The following is a 19,606-nucleotide window of genomic DNA, read 5'->3' as shown; positions in this document are numbered from 1 at the left end:
ACAAACTAATGAGCTCATCATACATCAAGGACAAGAACAAACTTATTAGCTTAACAAATCATTAATTAGCTTGTTCTTTAAAGCAATATCAATATCACTAAGTGGCTCTGTTTTTGCAAGTATCATTTCAAGCATGTTGCGATTACTTATCTTCTCTCTCAAAGCAAAATCTTTTTCTTTTAACTCATAGATTGCCTCTAACTCCGACAGATATTTTCCATCTTCAACAACAGGGAATGTCTCGTTTACATTCTTCTTCGACTTTCCCTTGCAAGATTTAACACCAGGTGGACGAGTCATTGGTTCGGAGTTTGAAGACTGTCCAGAGCCATCCCCAACCTTTCTTCTTTTAGCCGTGCCAGTCCGGTTAGTAGTAGAAGGTGAACACCATTTCTGATCATGTCTTAGCTCTCGCCAAGCGTGCTCCAATGTGAACTTCAAATTGTAATCATTATAATATATATCGTTTGCTAGCTTCATAACATCATTCTCATTTTGGCCACTTGATTTTTCCTTTGTCGCAGCCTCATAGCATCCAACAAACTTGCACACTATATCATTTATCTTTCCCCACCTCTGCTTACAATGACTGACTTCTCTCCTTTGTCGTGCATCCTTCAGATTTTCATTGAAATAATCTGCAATTCGTTTCCAAAAAGATGCACGTTTTTGCTCATTACTGACTATGGGATCCTTGCTCGTGTTTAGCCATGCACTAATGAGAAGAATATCATCTGCTGGTGCCCATTTATTTCTTGATCTACGGTCTTCATGTTGTGCATCTGAATATTGAGTGCTAAACGCCGGAACTTGTGATTCACCAAGTTCAATATTTGGTGAATCAATATCATAAGGATTGGTGTGGGTTTCTCCTTGACTATTTAATAGGTCCATGAAGCCAGGAGGGTGGCTAAATGGATTCATGGTATCGTGTTACAAGGAGAATGAAAGAGATTGTTGAAGGAGGAATGGTTTACTTTGAAGGAGAATGAAAGAGATATGTTTACTTTTAAGGAGGAATGGTTTACTATATAAGGTGAGGTTTAACTTAGTTTGAAAACGTTTTGGGTTGTGTTGTTATTAGCAATCAATGACAATAAAACATGTTGGTGGGTGTTGTTATTAGTAATGCACAATAAGTATGATGTAGACATTTACCTAATCTAACACAACCAAACATTGAACTCATACACACACTAAGCAATTTACAATAAGTCCACACAACTAATATTCAACCATTTATCACAACCACCAAACACAAAGCAATCAATCCAAGACTCAAGTCTTACCTAATCGATATCAAAAAGCAATTCGTAATACTTAAACACAAGTGCGAGAGATGCATCTGTTAAACAATTATACTCACTATAAGTCCACACAACTAATACACACGAAATTCAAGCTTACTTCAATCAATTTTAGACATATAGACAGAGCTGAGTACCTGAGTTGATGGAGTTATTGTTTTAAATGGCGGCTTCATCATTATATTTCAACCACGTGATCTGAATGAGAAGAAAAAACAAATTATAGTAGACCATCTCGCCATGATGTGTATCCAAGATGTATTCAACATACAGTACAATCTAATAAGAGAGATAGATATGATACCTTTCTAATTTAGAGAGCTGTAGTTTTTTGAGAAGATCATCTCGCCATGAATTGAACAAGGTCTCTGCGAATACCCATCATTTTTTTAAACAAGCAGAACAAGAACAATAGGATGACCAAGGATCATAGACCATAATAACTAAAGCAATGAGAAGATGTCGAATGTGAAAATAATCCAACCAACCAAAATAAGCCTTTCACCAGAGCGATTAAAGAGAAGCACACACAAACTAGATCCAATTTGATTATAAATCATCACTAGAACTAAAACTTAGGGCAATTTTGTTATAAGATTCGAGACTAATCAGAAGATAACCTATGGAATGATTCAATTAGCTCTGAATCACATGAATCAAGTTTTGGGATTCCCAACTTAACCTAAAATCCTAAAGCTACATCAATTAAGGTAAGCGGAGGAGGAAGAAGCAAAAAACATTCAATCTGATAAGAACGAAAGGAGAGAGATGATAAAAACGCAGAGAAAGAGAGGAATCTTTTACAGAGATAGAATCATGCATCAGAGTCACGTTGAGATCTGCCGTCGGTGGAGATGATGAGTTAACGGGGTTGAACCGCCGGAGGCCACCCAAAATTGAATCATTCTTCTGCTTGCAATCGATTTTTGAGAGAAATCTCTACATCATCTGGGGATATCAGGGCGACCAGTTCCACCAAGGGGTAGATTGATTCTAGCGAGACTATAATCGGGACTCATCATCTCCCTGGATCGATTTTGCAGTCTCTACTTCGAGAAAGAGAGAGAAGAGGAAGAGAACGATAATCAACAAAAAAAAAAAAAACTTTTGTGTTAGAACAACACCCAACAATATTCGAACACATCATCGTCTCTTATGGTATCTTTAATCTCTTAGTTAAGAGGCAAATTCTTAACAATATTCTTAGTTTTGATTTAATTTTAAATAGACAAAACCTAAGAATTTGGGGCTAAGAGGTCCTGATAATGATGCTCTAACTACTCTTAGTAGGGGTGTCAATAGGGTGGTCCGACGTTGTCCGGGCCGAAACCCACAAAACCTGTATATATTTGAGTTAGGCACTTTAGGAGGAATACAAGAGTTTTCGGATTTTTCCAAGTTTATGTTACGAATAAGAAAAATTAAACTTATAATTTTATAACATGTTTTAAAAAATAATATTTAAAAGTGTACTTTAAATAAAATTAATCAAAATTTAAATAACTCATCAATATTTACTAGAACCAACTTAATTTAAATAGCATGAATACAAGAGTTCTCTTACTTTTCCAGGTTTATGTTACGAATAAGAAAAATTAAATTTCTAATTTTATAACATGTTTTAAAAAATAATATTTAAAAGTGTACTATAAATAAAGTTAATCAAAATTTGAATAACTCATCAATATTCACAAGAACCAACTTAATTTCAAGAAAAAAAAATTAAAACCAAATAATTATTTTATACTTTAACTATATAAAATATATCATATAAAATATCATAGCTAAAGATTTTTAAAATAATAAGTAAGGTTATTAAGTAAATATGAAAATTATGGTGAGAATTTTAAAGATTATTTACAGTAAATTATTAATCAAGTATTATAATCAAACAAAAATATTAACATAAAAGTAAAAATATATTTGTTTAAAAGTTTTTCAGGTCGGTCCAAAACCGATCGGGCTAAGCTCAAAAACCTTATAATCCGAATAGGCTGAACACAAAAGACTCGATTTATTCTGGACATATATATTTAAGCTCATACCTAATCTATCTTAACATTTTTGGAGTACATCTTTGTGTCATCCTCTCTTATATTTGTATCCAAACAAGTCTCAACTAAATTCTCTACAATTCTTACAACCAAACACAATTATTTCCTTATTTGATAATATTAATTTCCTAAAATCTATCTACCTAATTTAAATCAATATGTTAGATTAAAATATAATTCTCCTTTCATTTTTATTTAATCTTATATTTCATTATTTTAATTACTATTTAATACATAAAGTTAATAAAATTTTAGATTTTTTTCAGCATATGATGTGATTTGAATTTTTATAAACAGATATATATTTTAAAAATTGTCTTACTATATTTGTAACCAAACAAGTACATCCACATATAGAGCTCATAATACATTTTTGGAATACAATAGGGTGCCATCACTTTTTGCCAACTTTGGGTCTGGTTTTTAAACTAAAATTATAATCGATTAAATTTTCCGGATCCTCGTTAAGAACACCAAATATTTTGGACCCGTTTTAATTCATAGCATACTTATTTACATCAAATTAATGCCAATTATTACCAATTAAAGCTCACTGTATCTTAGGAAAGATCTAATTTGCATGCCGAATTTCTAGGGCCGAGTTTGACATAAAGAATTGATAACACAAATTATTTATTCACATCTTCTTAATCGCATCCCTATAATATAACAACTAATTCAAGATGAATAAATCTTAGGAAATATCTAATTTGCGTTTAATAAACGATTACATATTTGGTAAGATCTTATTAGCTTTAAATGTACACTACTAATCCAATAATATCAATTGAGAATCATAATAAGAACTAGATTATGACCCGCGGTACACCGCGGGTAATTTTTTTTTAAAGTTTTTTTTGTCAATATATTATTTGAATACTAATTTTGTTAATGTACTCTTTTTGTTAATTATAGTGATTTAGTATATAATATGTGGTATCCCACACAACAATTTTTACAATCTTAATTAAATCAGTTTGATTCGACATATTTTATATTGGTGTTGTTAAAATAGTAAAATAAGGATTTAACTCGTTGAAATATCATATTAATGATAGTTTATTTTTTAGTATTATCAGTTTAATCATGTAATGTTATATAACCCGTCATGTAATATAACTCGTTGTGTTATTTTGAAAATTTAATCTGTTTAAATATTTATAATTTTAAACTTTTTATTAAGTTTAGATATACCAGTTATAAATTAAAAACTTCTTAAAATTTTATAATTTACTATATACAGTAAATTTACTATATATGTATGTTGAACACACATTTTTATATTAATTGAGTAATATATGTTTGTTTAAAAAAATTCAAATCACAATTTCTGAAGGAAAAATACACATTTTTATGAATTTTATATATTATACGATGATTCATTACATTTAAATTTTAAATCAAAAAGAGATGATAGGAGAATATTTTTTTTAATCTGGAATAAATTATAGAATATTATATCTATATATATAGATAATTAAAATATTTTAACTGTGTTTGGTTATAAAGATAGTAGAGAAAGTTAACTAAACTTGTTTGAATATGAGTATAAGCATTAAATAACATTCAATGTAAAAACTTTCCAAAAAATATTTTTGAGCAAAAACTGCTGCAAAAATACTAGTATAGATATGTCATATCATTCATTCCTAAATCATAACTAACTAAATCGTAAAATGTATATTTCCAACTTGCGAATCAAGAGTTTCTACAAAACCCTACTTACAACCGTTAACAATATATAGATGCAATTCACCATCGACTACACGCACCTCTAAACCATTACAATATCATATTAACAAAATAATAGACTCGTGGTGTACCACGGGGTAAAACCTAGTGTATTTTAAAATCAGATCAGGCTAGTCCGCAGACCTTGGTCCTAATTGACATGTCTAACGAAGTAAGTTCCTCTCAACCACGGTCCACGCAAGATATTTAAATCGACCTAATTTTGAACCACAATATATTTTTGTCAAGCTAAGAGATTGAACAATTCTTGGGTTCACTCCTACGGTGAACCCCTTTGTTCACTTCTCCTTATTATAGCCAATGAGAATATTACATCTCATAATACATTTAAGAAGCTATTTATTCACATTCTTATAAAATAAGGAAACAAAATCTGTATACATTATTATAAAATTTAAAACTTAAACCGCTTATTTATAAACCCAAATTGATATATAATTTTATTCTAATTGTAAAATCTAAACCCTAACCATCTCATTTATAAACCTAAACCGACATATAATTTCTTTCTAATTGTAAAATCTAAACCTTAAACATCTCATTTGTAAACCCAAACCAACATATAATTTCGTTCTACTTATAAAATCTAAATCCTAACCATCTCATTTGTAAACCCAAACCGACATATAATTTTGTTTTAATTATAAAATCTAAATCCTAACCACTTCATTTGTAAAATCAAACCGACATATAGTTTTGTTTTAATTGTAAAATATAAACTCTAACCACTTCATTTGTAAACCCAAACCGACATATAATTTTGTTTGAATTGTAAAATCTAAACCCTAATCATCTTATTTGTAAACTCAAACCGATATATCATTTCATTCTAATTGTAAAAATCTAAACCAAGCCAATATTTAGCTTCCTTTAAAAAAAATTATACAGAATTTCTTTTTTTAATATGTATTGCTTTTTAATTTAATTTTGATTTTTTTTTAAATAATTTAATGTAAAAAAGACTCTGATTGGTATAAAAGGAAGAAGTGAACAAGAAGTGAACCTAAATATTTCTGTAAGAGATTCTACACATGGAAAACAAAAAAACAATAGTATTCAAAGTTTGAAATTTAAAATTTTTGTAATTATGAAGTGGAATATTCTCGTCCAACAGAAAAATAGAGTTTTCCTTTTCTAAAATAAAATAGGATTCAAATCTTTTACTATTAATTCCTTTGAAATATTTTAAGGTCAAATTTAATTATATATTTTCAGCAAAATTGACAAAAGACATTAACTTCTACAGTTCACCGTACACTCACACGCATTGACGCGGCTGGAATAATTCCAATTGCAGTCAAACAAAACTCAATTCATCTTCTTCTTCCTCCTCAAATCTCAAATATTTCGATCTGGGGTTCTCTCTTTCAATCCTCAAACCCCATCTTCTTCAAACCCATTAGCTAAAGTCTCCACCTTTACTAGCAAATGGGTTGCTTCAGCAGTAAACACCGGAAAACTCAAAACCACGGCGGAGAAAGATCAATTCCGATCAATCCAATACAAACCCACGTCCCTAATCAAGTCCCCGAGCATCGTAAACCTCAAATCCCAACCCCCAAACCCAAACCCACAAATCAACCAATCCATCAACAGGTTTCAACACCTTCATCGAACCCAATCTCAGTTCGAGATCCAGATACCATATTAGGTAAACCATTCGAAGACATCAGGAAATTTTACAGCTTGGGGAAAGAACTAGGTCGAGGTCAGTTTGGGATTACGTATATGTGTAGAGAGATTGAAACTGGGAACACTTACGCTTGCAAATCGATTCTTAAGAGGAAGCTGATCAGTAAGCAGGACAAAGAGGATGTGAAGAGAGAGATTCAGATAATGCAGTATTTGTCAGGACAACCAAACATTGTTGAGATCAAAGGTGCTTATGAGGATAAACAATCTGTACATTTGGTTATGGAGTTGTGTGCTGGTGGTGAGTTGTTTGATAGGATTATAGCTCAGGGTCATTACTCTGAGAGAGCTGCTGCTGGTATCATTAGGTCTATTGTGAATGTTGTTCAGATTTGTCACTTTATGGGTGTGGTTCATCGAGATCTCAAGCCTGAGAATTTCTTGCTTTCTAGTAAAGAAGAGAATGCTATGCTTAAGGCTACTGATTTCGGTTTGTCTGTCTTCATCGAAGAAGGTGAGCTATTAGGTTCTGTTTTTTGATTTGATAGTTTTTTGTATGTTCAACTGTTTGGAATCTTGCATTAGGCTCCTTTGTATCGAAAATGGTCTTAGGAGTTTGGTAGTTCATTGCATTGTGATCTCAAGCTCGAGAAGTTCTTATTCTTGTGAAACAGTGAGAATGTTATGGTCAAAGCATTCAATTTTGGGGTTTCTCTTTTCACTGAAGAATGACCATATTCTTTAGCGTATTGATGTATGAGTGTGTTTGATAGGTTTAGGATCCGAGCATGTTTCTTAATAATGTTTAGATTCTATAAGACTGTCTTGCATAAATCTCTTTAGTATTTAAAAACTGCATTTTCTTTGCTTTAATCATGAGCTAGGTTGGTGACTTATGTTCCAATGCATAGGAACGAGACTCAAGACTATTTAGTAAGAGAATTGGGTTTATGTTGTCTTATTGCACAGATTGTGATCCTTGTGATATTGTCAAGTATGTCATTTTCGTCTATTTTGATTCTTATGTTAATATGCTTGATGTTACGTTTGTAAAACCAAAAACTACAGGAAAAGTTTACCGGGATATAGTTGGGAGTGCTTACTACGTTGCTCCTGAAGTATTAAGGCGAAGTTACGGGAAAGAAATCGACATTTGGAGTGCAGGTGTTATTTTATACATCCTACTCAGTGGTGTACCTCCTTTTTGGGCCGGTAAAAACTTTAACCTAACAAATCTCTTTGATTTTTTCTTCTTATTGGAGTTTAATCTATTATCATATGCTATATTGTAGAAAATGAGAAAGGAATATTCGATGAAGTTGTAAAAGCTGAAATTGATTTTGAAAGCCAACCATGGCCTTCGATATCTGAGAGTGCGAAAGATCTTGTTAGGAAGATGCTAACCAAAGACCCGAGGAGACGATTCACAGCTGCACAGGTTCTTGGTAAGATTATGTGAACACCAGTATATATATTTTTTTCTTTCCAATTTGTATGTAATCTAATGAAATCAAATTAAAATTCCATGTTAGAAGGCTTGATTATACATTCGATAGGGCTCAACACCAGAAAAACATAGTTAGTCCATTGTATAAGTCATAAAAAGACACTGGTGAATGTTGAGGTCTGAACTTGATATTGCCTTTTAGTTTATAGTCGTCTAACTAGTAATGTTTTACTAATATGTAGCAATCCTTATGGTTTATAGAACATCCTTGGATCAAAGGGGGAGAAGCACCGGACAAGCCTATTGATAGCGCTGTGTTATCCCGTATGAAGCAATTCCGAGCAATGAACAAACTTAAGAAGCTAGCTCTAAAGGTAAAGAAGTAGCATAAATAATTGTGAAGTTATCTTTCTATATTCCTAATTGAGCATCATCCTTGTATTAATCTCTGTGCTCTAAACAAATAGAACGTCTCATATCTACTAATTGAGCATCTTCCTCACACTTCGGGTTGTGGTTTGTGTGTTTGGTTTGCAGGTTATCGCAGAGAGTCTATCAGAAGAGGAGATCAAAGGTCTGAAAACCATGTTTGCGAATATAGATACTGACAAAAGCGGGACAATTACTTATGAAGAACTCAAAACTGGGCTAACTAGACTTGGGTCTAGACTCTCTGAAACTGAAGTTAAGCAACTCATGGAAGCGGTAAGTTATCTACAGCATCTTGAGTTCACGTATTCAGTTAAGATCTTGAAAAAGACAGCTTGAAACACATGATGATAACTTTTCAGGCTGACGTGGATGGTAATGGAACAATTGACTACTACGAGTTTATATCTGCAACAATGCATAGATACAAATTAGATCGAGATGAGCATGTATACAAAGCATTTCAACACTTTGATAAAGACAACAGCGGGTAAGATTCTTTTATTTTTCTTTTTTTAAGGGGATCCAAGATTCAAATGTTATGAGGTACCAATGTGGTTATTGCTTTGGTAATACAACAGGCACATAACTAGGGATGAGTTGGAAAGTGCCATGAAGGAATATGGAATGGGAGATGAAGCTAGCATCAAAGAAGTTATATCCGAAGTTGATACCGACAATGTAAGTCGCACTCTCTAAGCCAATATCTCAAACATAAAAGCTTGTTGAAACCTTGTGTTAAACTCTGTTACAGGATGGAAAAATAAACTTTGAGGAATTTTGCGCAATGATGAGAAGCGGCTCCACGCAGCCACAAGGGAAACTGCTTCCATTCCATTGACCACGACGGCATAGATTCCAACAGTTTATCAACCAAAGCGATTCTTAAACCCGGAGAAGAAGAGTCAAACCGGGGGAAAACCCAGATGGGAGTAGTTGATATACTGTCTCAAAATGTTCTACTTTCTTCTCTGTGTTTGAACAGATTTATTTATCTTTCTCCTTAGTTAGTCTGAAACTGAGTTTGAGATACTGTCATGGCTTAGCTCTTTGTAACAATAACAAATCCAGCTCTTTTTTGTGTAACTTATTAAGACTTTCAAAGAGTAAATTCTTTTGTTATACATTTCTCTCTGAATAAAAAAACTAAGGAATGAACAAGAGATTTGGTTGATGAGGTTGGTCTAGGAAGTAGGAAGAGGTAAAATGTTCTTTTAGAATAGAAAAAAAAGATAGAGATATTATCACTATATGATGGTTAATCGTGTGTGTTTTGCCTATAAAGGTCACATTGTATCACTTAACCTATAAAATGTTTGGAATATTTCAACAAAAGAGTTTATTCTTACAGTATACACGAGGCTAATACCCCCAAACCCAAATTAAACATAGACTGCTAAACTCCCATTGATTTGGCTAAGCTAATTATTAGGGATTTAGTATTTAGTGCATTGGTGAAGCTGATCTGGGTGCCTGAGATTCTTGAGATGCATGGTTTTAATTTTAATGCTTAGAGTTTAGTGCTTAGTGCGTATCATTTATGGCTCGAGAATTATTTGTTTTTTGTGACTCTTGAGATGTGTTTTGTCATATCCATAAATCAAAAGAAACATTGGTTCATCCTGCTGCACTATTAGCATCATGCTTTAAATATTACGACCTTTGTACTAACCAGGCTTCACCTACATTTTTTTAATGTTTTTACAAACATATAAACTTTGAAAAAAATGATAAATTTTTAATAAGACAAACAAAAGAATTATTTATCAAATTGAAATACCACCAAAACTTATATTCACAGTAATAATGACAGAAGAAAATCCACAAACAACTTAAACAAAAATTAAAACAGCGACTAAGTGGAAAGGTAAAACATTTTTATAAGAGCTGATTAGTCGTTGATTATTCGTCTATATGTAATTAACGACTCTCGTCACTCGCGGTTTTTTGTCACTTAAATACAATGAATTATATTTAAGTATGATCACACATTTTCGTAGTCAATATGAAAGTTGTAAAGTGCAATGAAGCCTCGTAAAGTTTTTTTTTTCTGCAACTACTTCAAAAGATTAAGAGGGGGTATTGGTTTGAGATTTAAAGAGAATTCTAATGACTTTAAAAGTTTTATAAAATATGTTGTTGTTTAATCAAAACTTTTTAAAACTCTTTAAAATTTTGGTGTTATTAGTTGTAGATTTCTAAAAAGTTATTTAAAATCTTGATAAATATAGTTTTATTGGATTAAGAGTTTTATAAAGTCATTAAAAGTTTTATGTTATTCAAGTAAAACAAAAGAATCTTGGATTGTTAATGAATTCAAATATTATGTTATTGGTTTAGGATTTTATATCATTTCCTTCATAACAAAAGTCATGAAAACTCTTTAATCAAATAGAAAGATTGTGAAAGATTTTATGAAAGATCTTACAAGATTAGGAAAAACAAATCAGCAAAATTTTAAAAAACTTTCTAACAATCTCTTAGAATCCTTCATTTTCTACTTTATTTAAAGTCATTAAAATTTTCTTTAAATCTCAAACCAATACCCCCCTCTAATTTTTCTTTATAAACTATTTACATATATATATAAGAAACATAGGGACTAAAATTGAGGCCTAAAGCGAAATACAACTGAGGGCCTATTTTGTTTTTTAAAATTATTTTCATAAACTCGTAATTTAGTTTCAACTTCAAAAGTTATTGTTTAATAATCTAAGTTTAGTACTAATTAGTAATGTCTATGTACCTTTTATGCGAAAAGTCTCTAAAATTAGGCACATCTATACTAGTATTTTTGGAAAGTTTTTGCATTTAATGTCATTTAATGCTTATATTTATATCCAAACAAGTTTAATTAGTTCTCTCTACTATCCTTATAACCAAACAAAATTAAACTATTTTAAATATCCATATATATATTATTCTATAATTAATATATATATATTTAGAAGATTATTCCATATTAAAAAATATTATTCTCCTATCATCTTTTTTTTTATTTTAAATTTTAAATGTAGTGAATCATCATATAATACATAAAGTTAAATAAAATTTGTATTTTTCTGTATATATTGTGATTTGAATTTTTTTAAACAAACATATATTACTCAATGAATATAAAAAGTGTGTGTTCAACATATATATATAGTAAATTTACTCTATATAGTAAATCATAAAATTTTAAGAAGTTTATAATTTATAACTGATATATCTAAACTTAATAAAAAGTTTAAAATTATGAATATTTAAACATATTGAATTTTCAAAATAACATAAACGAGTTATATTACATGACGGGTTATATGACATTATATGATTGAATTGATACTATTAAAAATATATATTTCATTAATATGATACTTTAATACGAGTTAAATCTTTATTTTACTATTTTAAGTTTTAATAACACCAATAGAAAATATGTCGAATCAAACTAATTTGATTAAGACTGTATTAAACAAAAATTGTTGTGCGGTATACCACGAATTATACACCAAATCACTAAAATTAACAAAATAGTACATTAACAAAATTCTTATTAAAATAATATATTAATACTGCGGTCATAATCTAGAATGATTTAAAATGACTTCAGCATAATTTATCTTTACATACAGGTTTTAAATAGGAAAGAAAGATGTTTAAATTAGAATTTTAAAACTAATAGACCTTATTGGGCCTTCTTTATATAACTATAATCCATCTAACCTATAGATAACCACGAACCCGTTTAAAATAAAAATGCTTTTGCTTTTGTGTTTGTTGTTTATAAAAAAGAAATACTATATCACTTTTAATCGTGAAAAATGCAGAATTGTTAGATTAAAATATACGATGAATCAACGGTCGATCCTCCATATACAAAAGTAACCGTTAAAAAAACGCGTTATGTCGGCGATATACATACATATAAACATACATATCGATATCGGGGGGTTAAAGAAACGCTTTAATTTTTCTTTTTCTCCCAATTTTTTTGTTTTGCTCGCTTCGGGGTTTTCGCATGAAGAATGCTTCGATTCGACGACTGCTGAGGAGATTCACGTTGAGTAATCTTATGATTAGTATGTATTTCAATCTGTATCGCTAATTTGTTTTCAGGAATTGTATAAATTTTTTGTGTAATCCTTCTTATATTGATTTCGGGTTTTGATTTTGATTTGATCCAGGGATGAACCATTACAATCGACTGGGATTCTTCTCCGTCGTGATTATTTGGTAATTAAGGTTCATTCCTCTGATCCTCTCTTCGTGTTTTTGTTTAGGGTTTTCAATTTGACTAATTCTTCTTATGTTGTACAGATCTAGGATTTGTTTGTTCTGTTTGGTTCGATTCGGCACGAAACTATTTAATCGGCGGGTTGGTTTCTTCTTCCTCTGATACTCGCTTAGGATGATGATGAATAAAGCTTTTGTAATTGTAGATTATGGCTTTCTATAATTCCGTGGATTTGCTGAGTTTTGGGTCATGAAGTGCATATGAGATCGATGTAACTTCTTTTTGTTAATCTTTGACATTCCTCAACGTATAGGTGGCTTAATTTGATTTTTTAACTTTGAACACAGGACTGTGTTTTTGCATATCACATTGATATGGTTGACGATGAGCTCATGCGATTTGGTCATAAATCTATCATCGGCAAACATTTTGTTATCTAACGAGTATAGTCCACATCGGCTAGTCTGGGAATTTGGTAGTGGGGTATTTAGTCATGGTCTCATCTCTCTTGTGACTGGATCAGCTTATTTCTTTCCAAGTATTTTGGAAAATTGCTTGTGTTGGTTTCATACATGTGTGTATGATTTGTAGTTACCTCAAGGAGCTACTAGCAAAGGAAGGGTATTTAATAGTATCAGTGCCGTACAATGTTACATTTGATCATGAACAAGCTGCTAAGCAGGTTTATGAGAGGTTCAATTCCTGCTTGGACACGATTGTCTCATCTGGAATTCCAACTTCAAATTTGAAGCCTCAAGATCTAGCTGACCTTCCTCTTTTCTCAGTTGGTCACAGGTGGGAAAATTTTTTTTTCAGTTCTCTCCTCAATTCAATGTGTTCACTTATTCTATATGTGATTTTTTTTTTGCTCAACCCTATGAATTTTCTTTGTCCTGAATGCTGACTACTGTGAACTTTTTATACAGTAATGGTGCACTGTTACAAGTTTTGACCGGAAGTTATTTTGCTGAGAAGATACCAAAGGTTAGGTTACTTGTGAGCTAAAATTTTCAATATCAGTAAAATCAGCAAAGATTAGATCACCAAGATACCAAAGGTTAGGTTACCTTTTTATTTGTCTTAATTCTAAGCAAGTGTGACGAATATGTTATATCTCTTCTGAAAGGTTAATGCCATCATTTCATTCAACAATAAATCAGCGACAGAGGCAGTTCCATATTTTGAGCAGGTAATATCACCATTGGTTATGACTAGTCTCTTAAGCTTTGCTTGGTTTAGAATGTGTATTAGTTAATTGTCATTGTTCTCCTACATTTTCCTATTTAAACCTTCATTATATGACTCCGAAAGAGATCCCAGTATACAAATAAAGTAGCTAAACGTTCTTATTTGCCTGATCTTGGGGCTGGGGCTATTATCTTCACAATATTTATTAATGTGTCTTTTTTTTTTGTGCCAATTGATTTGATTCTGTACTACAACGGAGCTTATTGAACTGTTTTTGATTCAAATGTTTTTTCACTTAGTCAGAACTCTATTCTTTAGCAGGGATTATTATATGGCTTTGCTTGCGTTGTATCATCATCACCAAGAGAGGTAATATTTTATAGAGATGAACTTGTCCATTGTGTATGATCATAATTCTGATTATAGAGATGACACTAAATCAGGTTCTTTGAATCATGATACAATGATTTGTAAAGCACGTAATGGGGCTAACAAGCTTAGCTCTCTGTTTGAAGGAAGTACATTTTTCAGTCATTAGAATTTGTCTCTTTTTTCATTTTGATTTATCTATCATGTTCTTGCAGGTTTTGAGACCGCAAGTGGAGGAGTCAAGATGAGAGATGAGCACTAAGGTACCAGTTGTTCCTGCTCCTTTTCTTACTTGTTTTTTTGTGTGCACATGAACAAGGTAAATTCTTTCCTTTTTGTTATTTTTTTTTTTTGTGTTTTCAAGATTTTGACGACTGAAATCAAATGGGGTACAATTGATCAGTCCACTTCTGTTCGGATTTATTGTTTTTATTTTATTTAAGCAATTGACTTTTGTATCATTCTGATTTTAGAATCAAGATTTTTTGTTTTGTTTTTGTGGTCTTGGTTACTCCTTTGGTTTTTCACTTTAATAAACTCAGATCCGTTTTTGGTTTTGGTTACTTGGTCTGCGGATTCTTAGTTTTGGGGCTTTTAAGTTTTGATGTTTGTTTTTGTTTTCTTTTTAAACCCAAAACAGATCATTGACAGACATTAATCTAATAGTGTTGTGTCAGATTCTATTTTGGGGACATTGTCCCGAGCAAAATTGTGAACTGTTGGCTTGGTAGTGCATGCATGTTGGGAATTGGAAAAGAGGTTGCGTTTTGTAGGCTAAAGAAGTCTTAAGACAAAAGACATAGAACCAAAGAGTTCTCAAAGTTTGGTACCCTCGGCTGGTAAAAACCATAAGACATGAATAAAGAACCAAAGAGTTCTCAAAGTTCGGTACCCTCGGCTGGTAAAAACCATAAGACATGAATAAGGAACCAAAGAGTTCTTAAAGTTTGGTACATCGGCTGGTAAAACCATAAGACATGAAGAAAGAATCAAAGAGTTCTCAAAGTTTGGTACCCTCGGCTGGTAAAAACCATAAGACATGAAGAAAGAACCAAAGAGTTCTCAAAGTTTGGTACCCTCGGCTGGTAAAAACCATAAGACATGAAGAAAGAACCAAAGAGTTCTCAAAGTTTGGTACCCTCGGCTGATAAAAACCATAAGACATGAATAACTGACCTTGCGGCTTAATGATTCCTAAGACAAAGACATAAAAGAACCAAAGAGCTCTGATTGGTACCATTGGCTCGGAAAAACCATAAGACAAAGGAGTCAAAAGACATTGGAAGGGTAGTGCATGCATGTAAGGAAATGAGTTGCGATATGTTGGATTGAGCGGACTAAAGAAATCTTAAGACAAGATTGTGACTTGTTCGATGGTAAAAATGACCAGAAATTGGACCAACGTACGGCTTAAAGAAGTTTAGCCCAACGAGGTAAGTATATACATTCACATAAAATGAAGACTAACAAATTCTTTTTTCTTTTCCTTTCAGGTATGTGCTTCTCAAGTTACGGTGTTCAGATTGTCAAGACTTTTGATAGGTATATATTCTTTCAAACCTTTTTATTTTTGTTTAACTGCTTTCCAAACTTGTTTGTAATTAGTATATGAAAATCACAAGTGAAAGACACATACAACATCCTGAACTCCAAAGTGGTAGTTTCTGGTGCTTTTATCAACCAACCCTTAATGATGACGCAGTTGGGAACAGATTCCAATTCGAGAGACTAGGTATTATTTTCAGTTTGAAAATCATAAAAATTGGTTGCGTTTCTAGATGAGCACATTGTGTATTTTAATTTTACTATTCTCTATGTTTCAGCGCTTGTGTATCATAAGCTCTCTTATTCTATATAGTGGATGTAGAGTCTCTCGTAGATTAACTTATGTAGATTGTGTTTGTGTTCCTTGAACCTTGAAAGTATTTTTTTGTTTTGTGCTCTAAAACTTTGGTGATTGTTTTAAACATGTGAATGACATCCTAGGATTTTGCATCATCCACTGAGTAAAGGTTGATTTTAATTTGGCTTTTGAAACATTATATTGTGTGTTGAAAATACTTAATATCTCTGTTTTGGCGTTTGTATGTATAAATAACTTTTTCATTTAATGAAATAGATGCATCTTGGGATCTACTGTAGTTACTTATTTTTTAATGTCTGTGATAGTACTGCACATTATGGTAATAATATTATTGAATCTCGAATGTCTTTGTTTTGCATTATGCTCTAAACCCTTGGTGATTGCTCTGGAATTCCGCATTTACTATATCTATACACTAACTGAATTATGGTAATAGTATTACTCTCGAATGTCTTTGTTTTGCGTTATGCTCTAAACCCTTGGTGATTGTTGTAAGCATGTGAAACCACATTATGGAATTCTGCATTATACTCTAGTGAATACTGTGTTGGATTCTATAATTTATACCCCTTGGCTTGAGTATTTACTATATCTATACACTAACTGAAAATGTCATAAATTCTCTTGTTTTACGAAATTAATGAACATAGTTGAGACTCTTGCAGATTATGACAGTATTTTTGTTAAATCATGAATGGATTTGTTTCGTGTTATGTTCTCAATCCTTGGTGATCGGTACAAACATGTTAACTGACATTCTCAAAATTTGCATCATACACTTGTATGATTATTATGTTAGTTTTTACCACTTGTTGTACTCTCTGCCTTAATCTTCTTACAACACTAGTGCCTATCTTTTGGTCTCTTAGTCTTTGCGCTTGGAACTCTATCGAATGATTGGTGTATATAGTTAGAATGCAATGTGTATTTCTTTATTCTGTTCTATACCTTTTGTTTTAATCACACTTCTCTTTTTGATTGATGTCAAAATTCAGTTGTAGCCTCTCGGTATACATCTATTCCATTTTTACCATTCAATTTTGGTTGTTGTTGTTGTTGTTGTTGTTGTTTGTTTGTGCTAAACGCACAACTTGAATTTAACGCACAACTTGAATTTCAATGTTATTGTTGTTGAAAAACATAGTTTTTGTATGGTCATGAACATACATAAAATATATTTTTTTTAGCTTTGTTGTGTTAGATTATAAAATATGTATGGTCATGAACACCGTTTTTGCATTTTTGGTTGGAAAACGAATGATATATCATTTTGCGTTTCGAAATAGTTAGTTTGGTAAATTATACCAAATTAAAGATATGCTATCAATTTTTATGATTGGTTATGAGGATGTAGATAAGACTTTCAAATTTTAATCGTTTGTTTAATGCTTGGTTTCATATGATTAAACGTATAACTTGAGGTTGAACACTACTGATACTAGATATAAGTTAGATATTCAAAGAAACTTGTATTCATACTAGGAGTGGGTATTTTGTTTTGGAAAATATCGTATTCCACTAGAAGATGGAACCGAAAAAATAATGAGTTTTTTTACATATTTTTTCAAAAAAAAATTAGTCTACTTTTTCCACACGAACTTGTAAAATTGTATAAATTAAACTCCAAAATCTATATGTTGAAATCTCTACTTGAAAACTCAAACATAAGTGACCCCAAAACACTTGAAACATTGTAGAATCCAGCAAATCCACACATTTGACAAACCAAAAGCTATAAATGTATCCTCCGGGAAATTCCATTGGTCATAAGCTTTCTCCAAATCCAACTTAAGTAATATCCACCCCTTTCTCCCTTTCTTTCGCTTCATAGAGTGCACCGCCTCCTGCACCACTACTATATTATCAATACTCAACTTCCCAAGTATGAAACTCGCTTGCGCAAGGCCAATTAGCTTGGTCATTAACCCTTTCATCCGCAACACCATCACTTTGGTAATGATTTTAAACAGAACATTACACAAACTGATTGGTCTAAATTGTATAATTCTCTCCGGTTTATCTTCCTTCGGAATTAACACCATTAACACATCATTTGTCCCTGGTGGAAGCTTCCTTGAGTCAAAGAATTGTAGCACAAACTATGTCACCGACTCACCAACAACCTCCCAACACTGCTAGTAAAATCCTGGCTGAAACCCGTCAGGACCAGGGGCTTTGAACTGGCCCATGCTCCTCAAAGCGGCTTCAACCTCATGCAGGACTACCGGCCTACACAACCCGCGTCTCTCACCATCTGTTAACCGTTGTAACCCATCCTGCGGGAGTCCTTCAACCAGATCCTCGAGATCCTCCATATGAGTAAAGCCTCTGATAATAGCTCATTACCAACTGCTCTAACTCTTGCTGATCCGAGATCCACCTGCCATCATCACCTTTCAGGTTATCAATACGATTTCTCCGCTTCCGAATCACCGTAGACATGTGAAAGAATTGAGTATTTCTATCGCCTTTTGTAATCCACTTCTCTCGAGATTTTTGAAACCAGAGAGTCTCCTCATGCTCTAGTACCTAATCTAGTTCTTTCATAAGAGCATCCTCTCTCTGTAGCAACCCATCAGATTGGTGTTGGCTGATCTAACTCATCGTGCACTCGCTGAACCTCAGCCAACAACTCCTCCTTTCGTCTATTCACATCCCCAAAAACTTCTTTATTCTATTTCTTCAAAGCAACCCGCAGGGAATTCAATGCCACCAAGAGTTGTCATGTCACTTCTCCAAGACGACACTAAAAGCTCCTTAAACTCAGTATGCGCAACCAAGCAGCCTCAAATCTGAAAGGACGTCGACGGGGATCTCGACTTACTTCAGGGCTTAGTTGAAGAAGCAGGGGCGTATGATCAGATACCAAAAAGGGGAGATGAATGACCGACGCCTCCGGCCACTTCAACCGAGCTTGAGCACAACACAATACACGATCTAACCATTTGGCAACAAAAAACCTCTGTTCCCGACCTCTTTACTAAGTAAAATTGATACCGGTGTAACCCATGTCAATTAAGGATTCTTTATTAATCCGTTCTCCGAATGCTAATGAATAGGTGGGTAATCTCCCATTCCCTCCAGATCTTTCATCAGTCTGAACAATAGGATTGACGTCTCCACCCACCACCAATGGTCCATCAATACCTTGTATAACCTGGTGAAACTTATCCCATAATCCAATCCTCCAATTAACTGAAGGGGTCGCATAACCTACGATAAGGTTCAAAACATACAAACCATTTTCCACTTTAGCATAAATGTATTGATCCGACGCCTCCATAATCACAACATTACCCACATTCGACCTCCATAAGAGCCACAACCACCACCCCCCCCCCCCCC

The 19,606-nt window shown here is 32.7% G+C and overlaps 3 protein-coding genes and 1 long non-coding RNA gene across 9 annotated transcripts; 3 read left to right on the top strand and 1 right to left on the bottom strand.

Annotated features, from left to right (window-relative positions):
* On the bottom strand, nucleotides 46-924 carry LOC104738440 (glutathione S-transferase T3-like). Its single transcript, XM_010458616.1, has one exon. It carries the CDS (start codon nucleotides 922-924, stop codon nucleotides 46-48), a length of 879 nt encoding a protein of 292 aa, XP_010456918.1.
* On the top strand, nucleotides 6,361-9,732 carry LOC104737322 (calcium-dependent protein kinase 21-like). Its single transcript, XM_010457471.2, has 8 exons — nucleotides 6,361-7,259; nucleotides 7,814-7,957; nucleotides 8,038-8,190; nucleotides 8,454-8,566; nucleotides 8,730-8,897; nucleotides 8,984-9,111; nucleotides 9,203-9,302; nucleotides 9,376-9,732. The coding sequence occupies exons 1-8, from the start codon at nucleotides 6,542-6,544 to the stop codon at nucleotides 9,460-9,462; spliced, it is 1,611 nt and encodes a 536-aa protein (XP_010455773.1). The 5' UTR covers nucleotides 6,361-6,541; the 3' UTR covers nucleotides 9,463-9,732.
* On the top strand, nucleotides 12,582-15,435 carry LOC104737320. Of its 6 annotated transcripts, none has more exons than XM_010457463.2 (8): nucleotides 12,582-12,685; nucleotides 12,791-12,839; nucleotides 12,924-12,981; nucleotides 13,188-13,635; nucleotides 13,767-13,824; nucleotides 13,967-14,029; nucleotides 14,350-14,397; nucleotides 14,613-15,435. In XM_010457463.2, the coding sequence occupies exons 4-8, from the start codon at nucleotides 13,421-13,423 to the stop codon at nucleotides 14,643-14,645; spliced, it is 417 nt and encodes a 138-aa protein (XP_010455765.1). In that variant the 5' UTR covers nucleotides 12,582-12,685; nucleotides 12,791-12,839; nucleotides 12,924-12,981; nucleotides 13,188-13,420; the 3' UTR covers nucleotides 14,646-15,435. The 6 variants fall into 6 exon arrangements, 3 of the variants coding, with proteins under 3 accessions (XP_010455765.1, XP_010455767.1, XP_010455771.1); XM_010457465.2 differs by having other exon boundaries at nucleotides 12,791-12,848; XR_759715.2 differs by lacking the exon at nucleotides 14,350-14,397 and having other exon boundaries at nucleotides 12,924-13,323; nucleotides 13,432-13,635.
* Nucleotides 15,490-16,919, top strand: LOC104737319. Its single transcript, XR_759714.1, has 2 exons — nucleotides 15,490-15,800; nucleotides 15,891-16,919. It is a non-coding gene; the product is annotated as an uncharacterized LOC104737319 (long non-coding RNA).

This window comes from Camelina sativa, chromosome 13, assembly GCF_000633955.1.
Source record: "Camelina sativa cultivar DH55 chromosome 13, Cs, whole genome shotgun sequence".
Taxonomy (NCBI): Eukaryota; Viridiplantae; Streptophyta; class Magnoliopsida; order Brassicales; family Brassicaceae; genus Camelina; species Camelina sativa.
Note: the sequence above shows the minus strand (reverse complement) of the source record. Positions and strands in the feature narration are given on the sequence as shown.

Coding starts and splice junctions, on each gene's coding strand:
- LOC104738440 (XM_010458616.1), bottom strand. CDS start 924: ATGAATCCATTTAGCCACCCTCCTGGCTTCATGGACCTATTAAATAGT.
- LOC104737322 (XM_010457471.2), top strand. CDS start 6,542: ATGGGTTGCTTCAGCAGTAAACACCGGAAAACTCAAAACCACGGCGGA. Junction 7,260..7,813: donor GTCTGTCTTCATCGAAGAAG/GTGAGCTATTAG, acceptor CAAAAACTACAG/GAAAAGTTTACCGGGATATA. Junction 9,112..9,202: donor TTTGATAAAGACAACAGCGG/GTAAGATTCTTT, acceptor GTAATACAACAG/GCACATAACTAGGGATGAGT.
- LOC104737320 (XM_010457463.2), top strand. CDS start 13,421: ATGATTTGTAGTTACCTCAAGGAGCTACTAGCAAAGGAAGGGTATTTA. Junction 13,636..13,766: donor CTTTTCTCAGTTGGTCACAG/GTGGGAAAATTT, acceptor CTTTTTATACAG/TAATGGTGCACTGTTACAAG. Junction 14,398..14,612: donor TATCATCATCACCAAGAGAG/GTAATATTTTAT, acceptor ATGTTCTTGCAG/GTTTTGAGACCGCAAGTGGA.